General features: G+C 38.8%; 1 protein-coding gene across 2 annotated transcripts in view; it reads right to left on the reverse strand.

Annotated features, from left to right (window-relative positions):
* Positions 1 to 13,609, reverse strand: part of LOC110440315 (uncharacterized protein PB18E9.04c-like) — a 31,188-nt gene extending 17,579 nt beyond the window's left edge. For both annotated transcript variants that reach the window (XM_021483313.1, XM_021483306.1), the window contains exons 1-2: positions 13,108 to 13,609; positions 4,843 to 4,884 (exon numbers count right to left, since the gene is read on the reverse strand). In XM_021483313.1, coding sequence (XP_021338988.1) covers positions 4,843 to 4,884; positions 13,108 to 13,174 — 109 coding nt within the window. In that variant the 5' untranslated portion in view covers positions 13,175 to 13,609. The remainder of the gene's footprint in view (positions 1 to 4,842; positions 4,885 to 13,107) is intronic.
* Between the last annotated feature and the right edge of the window lie 509 nt (positions 13,610 to 14,118).

Below are 14,118 nucleotides of genomic sequence, written 5' to 3' on the forward strand. Positions count from 1 at the left end.
TAGCTACAGAGACACACTGTTTATAGCTACAGAGACGCACTGTTTATAGCTACACAGACACACTGTTGTTCGCTACAGAGACGCACTGTTTATAGCTACACAGACACACTGTTTATAGCTACAGAGATACACTATTTTTAGCTACAGAGACACACTGTTTATAGCTACAGAGACGCACTGTTTATAGCTACACAGACACACTGTTTTTAGCTTCAGAGATACACTGTTTATAGCTACACAGACACACTGTTTATAGCTACAGAGACACACTGTTTATAGCTACAGAGACACACTGTTTATAGCTACACAGACACACTGTTTTTAGCTACAGAGACGCACTGTTTATAGCTACACAGACACACTGTTTATAGCTACACAGACACACTGTTTATAGCTACAGAGACACACTGTTTATGGCTACAGAGACGCACTATTTATAGCTACAGAGACACACTGTTTATAGCTACAGAGACACACTGTCTATAGCTAGAGACACACTGTTTGTAGCTAGAGATATACTGTTTATAGCTACAGAAAGCTCTGTCTATATAGTTTTTGTCTCCATTTACTTGCTTTGCTTTGTCCCTCAGTCCTATAATCGGTTCCTGTAATATGGTGTCTGTGATATGGGTGTCACTTTCATCATCGCTATGACGTAATTCCGCCATTGCTTTATAAGTGGTCTCCCATCCATAGGACACCATTATATGTCTAAAGTGACAACAACTGGATACTAAGTCTCACATTCTAGTCATTTTATCTCCAACGTGTCACCAATCTGACAAATCCTCGTGAACGCCGGTCACAATGACAGTAGCCAAGGGGGACGCGCCATATCATCTACTATTTACGTCATAGTCGTACATCAGTCGCATGTCGATGTTTCTTCTTCAATTTGTATGTGGATGAAGATTTCTGAGACAGGGTTGTTGTAGAATCAGGCGTGTAAGTGGTATCGGGAAAGGGCTATTGTAGAATCGGGCGTTTAAGTGGTATTGGGAAAGGGTTGTTGTAGAATCAGGCCTTTAAGTAGTATTGGGAAAGGGTTGATGTAGAATCAGTGGTGTAAGTTGTATGGGGACAGGGCTATTGTATAATCCGGCGTTTAAGTGGTACAGGAACAGGGTTATTGTAGAATCAGGCTTTTAAGCGGTATTGGGAAAGGGTTGATGAATAATCGGGCGGGTAAGTGGTATTGGGAAAGGGTTGTTGTAGAATCGATGGGTAAGTGGTATTGGGAAAGGGTTGATGTAGAATCGGGCGGGTAGGTGGTATAGGGAAAGGGTTGATGTAGAATCGGGCGGGTAAGTGGTATTGGGAAAGGGTTATTGTAGAATCGGGCGGGTAAGTGGTAATGGGAAAGGGTTGATGTAGAATCGGGCGGGTAAGTGGTATTGGGAAAGGGTTATTGTAGAATCGGGCGGGTAGGTGGTATAGGGGTCGGGTTGTTGTACAGTCAGGCGTGTAAGTGGTATAGGGATAGGGTTGTTGTAGAATCGGGCGTGTAAGTGGTATAGGGATAGGGTTGTTGTAGATTCGGGCGTGTAAGTGGTACGGAGCCAGGGTTGTTGTATAGTCAGGCGTGTAAGTGGTATTGACACAGGATTGTTGTTAAATAAGGCGTGGAAGTGATATTGAGACACATATTGGCAGTGTTGTGAAGAGGAATTTTAAACGAGATTTGTTTTATTGTCAGGAGTGCCGAGTGTTATTTTGGAACAGGATTGTTGTAGGGCAGAAACTTAGAAGTACATGCGATGGGAGTGTGGTGGGGGATTTAGGGAGAGAGTTATAACAATGGGAGTGTGGTGGAGGATTTAGGGAGAGAGTTATAACAATGGGAGTGTGGTGGGGGATTTAGGGAGAGAGTTATAACAATGGGAGTATGGTGGGGGGTTTAGGGAGAGAGTTATAACAATGGGGTTGTGGTGGGGGGATTTAGGGAGAGAGTTATAACAATGGGAGTGTGGGGGGGGGATTGAGGGAGAGAGTTATAACAATGGGAGTGTGGTGGAGGATTTAGGGAGAGAGTTATAACAATGGGAGTGTGGGGGGGGGATTGAGGGAGAGAGTTATAACAATGGGAGTGTGGTGGGGGGATTTAGGGAGAGAGAGTTATAACAATGGGAGTGTGGTGGGGGGATTTAGGGAGAGAGAGTTATAACAATGGGAGTGTGGTGGGGGGATTAAGGGAGAGAGTTATAACAATGGGGGTGTGGTGGGGGGATTTAGGAAGAGAGTTATAACAATGGGGGTGTGGTGGGGGGATTTAGGAAGAGAGTTATAACAATGGGAGTGTGGTGGGGGATTAAGTGAGAGAGTTATAACAATGGGAGTGTGGTGGGGGGATTTAGGGAGAGCGTTATAACAATGGGAGTGTGGTGGGGGATTTAGGGATAGAGTTATAACAATGGGAGTGTGGTGGGGGGATTTAGGGAGAGAGTTATAACTAGAATGTTTGCTGAAAAAGAACGGAGAAGGAAATTTTGAACGGTTTGATGTGGGTGGTAGAAATATAAAATAACAATTGCAATAACGACACCTGATATCAAAGCCATTGTTATTATTTCTATATCAGTTTAGGTGTTCTTACTTACTTTTAAGTTTTAATATCGTGTTATGGTTAGTATACTACAAAAATGTCACCTTCCCTTCTGTTAGAATTCTACATACACGGTAAAGGTATGTCATGCCCTGCTCGAAATCATAACGGCAAAAAACCCCGAACAAAGAGCAATCGGACGTCCCATGTCCGGTTACGTCATTTCCTCTCGTGCTTTTTTGACAGGAAGTTTAATGAGGTGAATAAAATGTAGCAGGGAAATGTTTTGTAAATTACGTCATCACACGACTGAGTATACATCGATCTATTGTCCGTCTACAGCCAACCTACCAAACAGTTTCAAATCTAGCAATATATATTATGCCAAATACTCTCACCAGTTTGTCTATTAAATAGATAGGGTTGGTAAGTCTTAACAAAAAATACTCAATACATGTAGACACGTCCACTTGGTATACCGAAAAGGAATGGATCTAGCGACCGACACGTGAAGGTTTGGTTGTTTACAAAACCATCACTATTCCGTCTGACATGTATTCTGTTTACTGGCTCGGTCAATCCAACATGTCGTAACTAAATGCATTATATTTTGTTGCTTTTACTGGCATTTGGCCACCCTGTGTTCCACGCGCAAAGCATCTAAAACGTTTTATAAAACGTTCAGGATTCTCTAAGATAAGTGTACACTATAAATGACACCAACTGATGTGAATGACCAAGCCCCTGTACACGTAACTTGTACACCCTCGCGAGGTGATTGGTATTCTCCGACAAAACACGTCTGATTTATCGATGACTGTCAGGAGGAGTAATTGTCGATAAAGACATTTCCACCTGGTTAATCTGCCGTGTGATTGACACACCTGGTGACGTCACACCTGTATTACGTTTACTGACACGTCTTGTGTAAAACGTTTGGTTCAGTGTTTCTCTTTCCGGAACATTACTGATTTAGTTGAAAGTAATAGGTGGGTGATTGCATATAATAATAATCGCGTATCTAGTAACAACTTTATCCAAACGTGTATATATACATTTAAATTGCACGATTATGCGATGTTGGAATCATTTGGAAATTATCCTTTCGTTCGACTTCTCTGGTGTTTGAACGGTGAAAAATCTCATTTACTTTCTGATAAGCTAGCTACATATCATGGACAAATAAAAAACTTGTGCGTACAAAAATATTTCCTGGAACCAGATTGTAGTCTATTCGTTCACATGTGACGCATTCTATGTATTTTGTTTGTGACCAGAAAATGTGTCATGGACCATTACATTACTTGATATACGTATCAACAACAATCACAGGTCTTAATGAACAACGTATTAAATGGTGACACATAGGCGATGGCGCGTGCTACGGTTCTATTTTTATTGAGTGTAATCAAACCCTCCCAATACAAACATGGTCACGTAGTCTCCAGACACAAGGGAGGGTCAACCGAGGTATTTATAAGAACAACCGTGGTCAGTTTTTTATGTCTCTTACAGGCAGCTAAATGGCTTTTCTGTGCACATGGTTAATGGCCGGAGAGGGGCCTTGGTGAGCATCACCGACAAAAGCCTTAAATAACTTTTACATAGACAGATATACATTGCTTATGACAGTTTAAACACCCTTGTTGTCAAAATGACCGGTATGGTGCTACTGTGTCAGAAATAGATACGTCTGTTAACGGGGCTGGTAACGGACATTTTAACATTGTCACTATATCACAGCTAGATATACCATCACTTGTTGGGTAAATCGTCGTGTTTTCTATAACAGAACGAAATATCACATTCTACACGTTAACATCCCACTGATATATCGATATAACCAATTATCTATATACCAAAATCAGTTTGAAAAAGAAATAATTTCTGTTAAACAAGCGAGCGGGGAAGTCCTTCCCATTAATACATCAAACGAGGTATCGTTATTGGTCGCTCCATTTCGTTATATCGTATACCGTCCGCCAAATGACAAAATATTGCAAAACACACAAAAAATGTGAAAAGTGCATATTCGGCCTCCTAAAGCGTTTGGCAAATTAATCGAATGATTATCAATAAAATATTTTGAACTCAAACTGAGTATCAAAACGGGACCAAACACAGAATTTATGTAAAAGGAGTATGTGTGGGTTTAGCACACGGAGTAAACTTCCTATATTGGATACACAGAGATACACATACACGTTACACAGACACAATAGCCTTAATGTATAAAGAATGATTGACCATGGACGAACACAAAATAGTTTGTACGGTCTGTATATAAATGGTATAGTTACCTGTAGGACGCCCCGCGGGACACGATCTCCTCCCCACGGATCCTGCAAATAAACATCAACGATTAAGTTCAAGTTCTAAAACCTCCAATATCATTTTCAGTATCAAAAATAATCTCATGTAAACAAATCAATATACAAATTGCATTAAAAGTTAGAAAATCCATCTAAATGGTGACTTATTGACGAAATAGAAAAATGTCTGTGAGTTAATATCAAGGTAATGCACGTCTGTGTCTTACACACTGATACACAATGAAGGGAAACGCTTTGCAAATAGATATATTTCCTTGTCAGAGAATTATATGTAAATATTGTATGTACAACACATAAAGTAAACAACTTCTCATTAAAGCTGATTTGATAGTTTTGTTTTCGATGTCAAACATTTCGTTATACAAGGGTCATTCAATAAGTGCTGTCACCACGCAGCTTCCGTACGAACGGAGAGTAGAATAATTTAGCGCCTTGGGAATGGCAGACTGTAAAACCATTTAAATAGCAATGCACGTGCGAAATTTCAAAATGATCCGACAGGAATAGAACAAGTTACCATTGGTGAATGGTATGCACTCATGACTACATATCAATGCTAAACTGAAAGTAAAGACTAAATTAGAAATACGCTCCTATAGTAAACACACACATACAGTGTTGTGCAGCACAAAGGGCACTTCTGCAGTCACGGAGAGATCTGTTTTCAGGTAGGTGAACAAATTCAAAACTGATTAGTTTGACCCGAAAAAGGACACATGACCAGGTAAACCACCTGTTGCAACATCAAAGAATAACACTGTTGCAGTGGAACCTAGTAAGGATGATGGTTGGTATACCGTTTCTGAGATATTGGTGGCATTTCAGAAGCTTGTAAGGATGATGGTTGGTATACCGTTTCTGAGATATGGGTGGCATTTCAGAAGCTAGTAAGGATGATGGTCGGTATACCGTTTCTGAGATATGGGTGGCATTTCAGAAGCTAGTAAGGATGATAGTCGGTATACCGGTTCTGAGATATGGGTGGCATTTCAGAAGCTAGTAAGGATGATGGGCGGTATACCGTTTCTGAGATATGGGTGGCATTTCAGAAGCTAGTAGACATCACATCCTGAACAAGTGCTTGACATTACAGAAGCATTGTGCCCAATCGATCCCCCTTTTGCTGACATCTGAACAAAAGACCAACCATTTGAAACATGCTAAAAATATATTGAAAAAGTACGATAAGTGTGCCTCAACAAAGCTAATTGAGTTACTAACAGGGGATGAAACCTGGATCTATCACTTTGAACCAAAGAGGCGCATTAATAATAAGCAATGGTTTTGGAGATGTCACGTTAGGATATTGAGCGTAAGTCGTACGTAAAGCACCAATTGTAGTGGGGTTGTGGTTCAGGGAAAACTAGCACTTCCAAGTTTTACTGAAACAAGATAATGAAGCCTGTCAAAAGGTTCTACATGAAAAAGCGTCCAAGTAAAGGGATGAATGACATTCAGCCAATTTACGACAAAGCTCCTACTCACAAACGCAATATTGTACAGGTGTTACTGAAGAAAGAGAGGTAGTAAATACTGATCATCCACAACCTATTTACCAGATATACTTTACTAAAGACAATGTTCTCTGTGGAACGGTGCGCCTCTAGGAGTCCTATGGGTAGTGCAATCTTCCAGTGTTTTGCCAGTATACCAAGGGGAGACCTCCGCGCAGCGTTTACGACATGGTTAACGCGATGGCGTAAGTGCGTTTCTACTAAAGATTGGAATAGAAAGATCAAACTATAAACATCATACATGTCATTCCTGACACAAATGACAGAATGTATTGAATGGCCCTTGTTTACCTGTAATGAAATACCTGTCTGAAGTGTTAAAAGTATTGACGTTTGCTATACGTACACTCGGATTACCATGTTATAATTCCCAATATAAACGGAATTTTGTTTTCTAACATAAAATTGTCGTAATATCAAAATATCCCACTCTGTATGATAGCCATAGTTTACCCTAAATACCAAACAGTGTTCATATTAAAGTACTCTTATAAACATCTGCCTGTACACATTGACCTAGTAATGAAGATCAATGATGATGAAGATTAGTCGTACACGAAGCCATGGTACGTCCCAGTTCTCCATAAGTCAAGTTACAGAGACAGGCTATCTGGTTAGAATTAATCAGATACCGAACATTTTGGTCTGAAAAACGGTCATTTTATCGTTAAACAGTGTGATTTTATTTTTTATTGAGCGTTAATGTATGATTTTGGAAATAAACTTTCGTTACGATGAAATCGTAGTGTACAAAGGTTTGACAGTATAACGTGTTTACCTCCAGGTTTCCTGGTGTTGTTTTCGTTCTCGAACCACGTCTGCGGCTAATTGATGTTCAACAGAATTTCAATATAATTGTATTGTTTAGCGCAATCGATCCGTCATAAAAACACAGCACTTGTTATATGTGGTATCTTATGTTTTGAACAAAAAAGGTTTAATATCCGCTAACTGATTCATTCTTTAAACATGTGTTATGATGTACCGTAATACGGCCGACGTGCCTCGTTATTACCATCGTCAGCGTGCCCGGCAGGTAACACGTGTAGTTCGAACTTCCCATTATTACAGGTTATGTTGTCGACTGGTGTAGCCTAAGGACGTACCATATAATTTGTTAAAACGTTAGGAAAGCTCATGAATGAAGGGTCTATCTACACTAAATATGTAAGAAGAATGATTTGCGCAAGTCAATGCGTAACGCCTTCCGGCCAATTACGCAATCTCGTGTAAAGACGTATGACCCTACGCTTACAGCATGATTTATCCGTCCGTTAGTTCGTTAAGTTACACTTTTTATTGTATATTGAAGTGCTTTAAGGAATGACAACACAGTCATGAGTTGGCTAGTCATGCACCGAAAGTAACCCAAACAACTCGTTTCAAATATGGTTGGAATTTTTCCATTTATAGTTTTTGCTTTTGATTGGTAAGTAGTACCGTCAAATTGGAATGTGTAGAGATTGACAATCGGTTTAGCTTTAGTGGGTGATATATATATATGTATATGTTTGTATAAAAACAAATGTAACCTACATAGACGTCGATCTTACGGCACTTTGTTTCCCTGAAGGTAAATGTTTTGCCCAGTAGTGGCTATGAGTGACATCGGTGTCTGTTAAACGTCTCATCCCCGTGGATCGTAGAGGACGTCCCTTAGGGCATCCACTAGTTTTTGCGTCTAAATATTGATATACGATGTTCTCTATATGTGTGTTAATCAGTGGCCACGTGAACTTAATATATATGTACTTACTGTTAACACAGACCAACCCTGTAAAGCGTGTCTCTGATAACACCACTTACAGTTAATGGACTACTCCGTACAGAATACCCTCCCACACAAACTTACACAGGTTAACCGATTTACACACCCCAAGCAATGGTCAACAATAGCTTAAACCAGAAACAACGCTTTGATGGGGTCGAAATATAAAGACTTCACGCGGTAGGATACTTACATTAGCTACAAATCTGTATAAAGGGGCCAAAGACTCCTGACAACACAAAGAGGTGCCAAGCAATTCAACAACTATATACATTATACAATGGCCACAACCTCGCTACAACCCAAGATTGGAGCATATTTGATAATTGTCAAAACCTCATTACAACCAAATAACGAAACAAATTATACAATGACCAAACCTCGCTACAACCCAAGAACGAAACAAATTATACAATGACGAAACGAATTACACAATGACCAAACCTCGCTACAACCAAATAACGAAACGAATTACACAATGACCAAACCTCGCTACAACCCAAGAACGGAACAAATTACACAATGACCAAACCTCGCTACAACCCAAGAACAAAACGAATTACACAATGACCAAACCTCGCTACAACCCAAGAACGAAACAAATTATACAATGATCACAACTTCGCCAACACCAAAACGGAATTGGCACATTAGAATATTGAATAAATTATACTGTGGTGACATCTTTGCTACCAACTTAAGAACAATACCCGAACATGCTAAGAGTGAATCAACCAATAATAATGGTGAGATTCCGGAAGTGGACAAAAAAACCAAAGATAACAAAATAAAACGACAATAGAGGATGGAATTAACAAAACGACGACAGGACCACATACTAGACCCCAGACCTCAACTACACACAAATAGATCGGGAATTAAAAAAACGACGACAGGACCACATACTAGAACCCAGACCTCAACTACAGACAAATAGATCAGGTATTAACAAAACGACGACAGGACCACATACTAGACCCCGGACCTCAGCTACAGACAAATAGGTCAGGAATTAACAAAACGACAACAGGACCCCATACTAGACCCCAGACCTCAACTACACACAAATAGATCGGGAATTAAAAAAACGACGACAGGACCACATCCTAGAACCCAGGCCTCAACTACAGACAAATAGATCAGGTATTAACAAAACGACGACAGGACCACATACTAGAATCCAGACCTCATCTACAGACAAATAGATCAGTAATTAACAAAACGACGACAGGACCACATACTAGACCCCGGACCTCAGCTACAGACAAATAGGTCAGGAATTAACAAAACGACAACAGGACCCCATACTAGACCCCAGACCTCAACTACACACAAATAGATCGGGAATTAAAAAAACGACGACAGGACCACATCCTAGAACCCAGGCCTCAACTACAGACAAATAGATCAGGTATTAACAAAACAACGACAGGACCACATACTAGAACCCAGACCTCAACTACTGACAAATAGATCAGGAATTCACAAAACGACGACAGGACCACATACTAGACCCCGGACCTCAGCTACAGACAAATAGGTCAGGAATTAACAAAACGACGACAGGACCCCATACTAGACCCCAGACATCATCTACAGACAAATAGATCAGGAATTAACAAAACGCCGACAGGACCACATACTAGACCCCAGACCTCAAATACAGACAAATAGATCAGGAATTAACAAAACGACGACAGGACCCCATACTAGAACCCAAACCTCAACTACAGACAAATAGATCAGGAATTAACAAAACGCCGACAGGACCACATACTAGACCCCAGACCTCAACTACAGACAAATAGGTCAGTAATTAACAAAACGACGACAGGACCACATACTAGACCCCGGACCTCAACTACAGACAAATAGGTCAGGAATTAACAAAACGACGACAGGACCCCATACTAGAACCCAAACCTCAACTACAGACAAATAGATCAGGAATTCACAAAACGACGACAGGACCACATACTAGACCCCAGACCTCAACTACAGACAAATAGGTCAGTAATTAACAAAACGACGACAGGACCCCATACTAGACCCCAGACCTCAACTACAGACAAATAGATCAGGTATTACAACACACGCCGGCGTAGTATTACTCTATGTAACGGAAGCGATACTTAGGGATTTATCTACTTTTAGCTAAGCATGACTTTATTTACCAGAAATGTATTTGACTTTATTTACCAGAAATGTATTTGACTTTATTTACCAGAAGTGTATATGACTTTATTTACCAGAAGTGTATTTGACTTTATTTACCAGAAGTGTATTTGACTTTATTTACCAGAAGTGAATATGACTTTATTTACCAGAAGTGTATTTGACTTTTATTTACCAGAAGTGTATATGACTTTATTTACCAGAAGTGTATTTGACTTTATTTACCTGAAAAGTATATAACTTTATTTACCAGAAGTGTATTCGACTTTATTTACCAGAAGTGTATTTGACTTTATTTACCAGAAGTGTATTTGACTTTATTTACCAGAAGTGTATTTGACTTTATTTACCAGAAGTGTATTTGACTTTATTTACCAGAAGTGTATTTGACTTTATTTACCAGAAGTGTATTTGACTTTATTTACCAGAAGTGTATTTGACTTTATTTACCAGAAGTGTATTTGACTTTATTTACCAGAAGTGTATTTGACTTTATTTACCAGAAGTGTATTTGACTTTATTTACCAGAAGTGTATATGACTTTATTTACCAGAAGTGTATTTGACTTTTTTTTACCAGAAGTGTATATGACTTTATTTACCAGAAGTGTATTTGACTTTATTTACCAGAAGTGTATTTGACTTTATTTACCAGAAGTGTATTTGACTTTATTTACCAGAAGTGTATTTGACTTTATTTACCAGAAGTGTATTTGACTTTATTTACCAGAAGTGTATTTGACTTTATTTACCAGAAGTGTATTTGACTTTATTTACCAGAAGTGTATTTGACTTTATTTACCAGAAGTGTATTTGACTTTATTTACCAGAAGTGTATTTGACTTTATTTACCAGAAGTGTATTTGACTTTATTTACCAGAAATGTATATGACTTTATTTACCAGAAGTGTATTTGACTTTATTTACCAGAAGTGTATTTGACTTTATTTACCAGAAGTGTATTTATGACTTTATTTACCAGAAGTGTATTTGACTTTATTAACCTGTATATGACTTTATTTACCAGAAGTGTATATGACTTTACCAGTTATTTGGCATGACTATCAGATGTACAGTAGGATTTTATCCAACAGAACTGAAATATGAATTTAATTACCAGTACTTATTGATCTTTCTCAATCAGAAATAAAGTACGAGATTTCCTGTCCTACATGAGCTTCATAGTGACATATATATATATATGACTGACAATACTAACATGTAATCTATCAATACTTTATGATTACCTTGTTTTAAAAACTTTATAATTAGAAATCCGCCCAGAATTATCTGTACACTTGACAACTAAGGAACAGGGAATAATATACTCATTGATGCTAATTAACCAATAACTATTCATGAAATCTAAATCAGAAAAAAAAAATAATGATGATTGCAGAAATCTGGTTGCGCCTGATACGTTTATACAGTAATAACATATATACAGTCTGCTCTCAGCAGTTATAACACTGACATGTGCTATTTCTCATAAGTGTATATTCACCTGTGCAAGCCGGTAGGAGGATACATGTTTAACGGTTTATAGTCAGCTTGATAGCGTACATTGTACATGTTTAACTGTTTATAGTCAGCTTGCTAGCGTACATTGTACATGTTTAACGGTTTTTAGTCAGCTTGATAGCGTACGTTGTACATGTTTAACTGTTTATAGTCAGCTTGATAGCGTACATTGTACATGTTTTACTGTTTATAGTCAGCTTGCTAGCGTACATTGTACATGTTTAACTGTTTAAAGTCAGCTTGATAGCGTACATTGTACATGTTTAACGGTTTTTAGTCAGCTTGATAGCGTACGTTGTACATGTTTAACTGTTTATAGTCAGCTTGATAGCGTACATTGTACATGTTTAACGGTTTAAAGTCAGCTTGATAGCGTACATTGTACATTTTAACTGTTTATAGTCAGCTTGATAGCGTACATTGTACATGTTTAACTGTTTATAGTTAGCTTGATAGCGTACGTTGTGCATGTTTAACTGTTTATAGTAAGCTTGATAGCGTACGTTGTACATGTTTTACTGTTTATAGTCAGCCTGATAGCGTACATTGTACATGTTTTACGGTTTAAAGTCAGCTTGATAGCGTCCATTGTACATTTTAACTGTTTATAGTCAGCCTGATAGCGTACGTTGTACATGTTTAACTGTTTATAGTCAGCTTGATAGCGTATATTGTACATGTTAAGAGGTTAATAGACTATTTAAGGAGCATACATAAATACGGAAATACTTCTACTAAAGACAAGAGAAACAGTGGGAGCTGTTCGCGGATAAGCCAACTGCTTTTATGAAGGTTTTTATGGGAGAAAAATGTCTAAGTTAAGCGGTTTGCTCGCAAAACGAAGTCATACACTGTGTAACGGCCTAAATTGGCGATTTCTAATTTCACGCTCAGATCCGAACATAAATATATGCTTTGCGCATGGATATATTGGCGATGTCAGAACGGCATGGAAACAGAATGTACTATATGTAACGCCAATCTTGGTTTTTATTCTCTAATCAGAATATTTTCCTTAAAACGTATATAACGGAAATATGAGCGGAAGTGTTTAATTGGCCGTTTCCACGTGCATCTTAACGCCTAATATAACCATTTATAAGGTACCTGTCATACAATATATAATCTAAATTTATCAGAAAAGGACAATAGTTCTTTGTGTAAATCATTCCGTCCAGTTATCAACCTTTATCTCAAACCATTTCTGTTACGATCTTTGTCTCTGAATACCAGCGACATACACAGAACAACTTACCTGCTATAAAACTCATCAAAACAAACCCGTAAACAAACGTCAAATACAGCAGTTGATGACAAGACATGGTAGATGGAAGGGAACCGGGCGGAATTAAAGTCAGCGGTAACAAATCTCCAGGAAACTTTTCAGGTATGCAAGCACTGATCACACACTAAGCATACTTTCACGTCCAGATAGATAATCTTTTACACAAAGTATGGACTTTTCCTAACTTTGGCATTCATAGAATATTGAAATTGTTTGATCCAAATTTCATTCCTTTGCACGTAAACTCCAGGCGGCGGTTTAGAGGATGAACTGAACACAGTATTGTTGTATACTATTTTACACCATACATCCTTGAGAGCAATGAGGTTTCTTACAGGTAAGAGTTTACACCTGTGTATGTGAAGACATGTAAGACAATGCCTTAGCCTCCTCCTCGCGTGCTGAATTGTCGTACAGGTGTGACGTACACAGGTGTGATGGCCGTCCAGGTGAGAGAGGTAGGTGTGCAGCTCGCGGTGCTCCCTGACTGTCCCTAGTGATGGATGGTTCTGTGTCATATGAAGGACATCACACATGTCACCGCTCTCTGATCGGATCCTGCTCCCAGCACAAGATAGCTTCATTTTGTCACTTCATGAAATGTGTCTGGAAATTCCACAGTGTTAATTTTGTAAGTGTGCTGATTGTGTGGTTTTCCATTATATTTATGCCTGTCTACTAATGATATTTTCTTTTTAAATTGAATTACCAGGGAAATTAATCCATGATTCACACATTCACACATCGACGGCCTTTTATCAAACTTCGTACTTAAAATATATGTCTGTCGTACACTGCACAAACCTCTATCTACGTCTGTCCTACTGTCGTACACTACACAAACCTCTATCTACGTCTGTCCTACTGTCGTACACTACACAAACCTCTATCTACGTCTGTCCTACTGTCGTACAGTACACAAACCTCTATCTACGTCTGTCCTACTGTCGTACAGTACACAAACCTCTATCTACGTCTGTC

Source organism: Mizuhopecten yessoensis, unplaced genomic scaffold (genome assembly GCF_002113885.1).
Source record: "Mizuhopecten yessoensis strain PY_sf001 unplaced genomic scaffold, ASM211388v2 scaffold1749, whole genome shotgun sequence".
Lineage (NCBI taxonomy): Eukaryota > Metazoa > Mollusca > Bivalvia > Pectinida > Pectinidae > Mizuhopecten > Mizuhopecten yessoensis.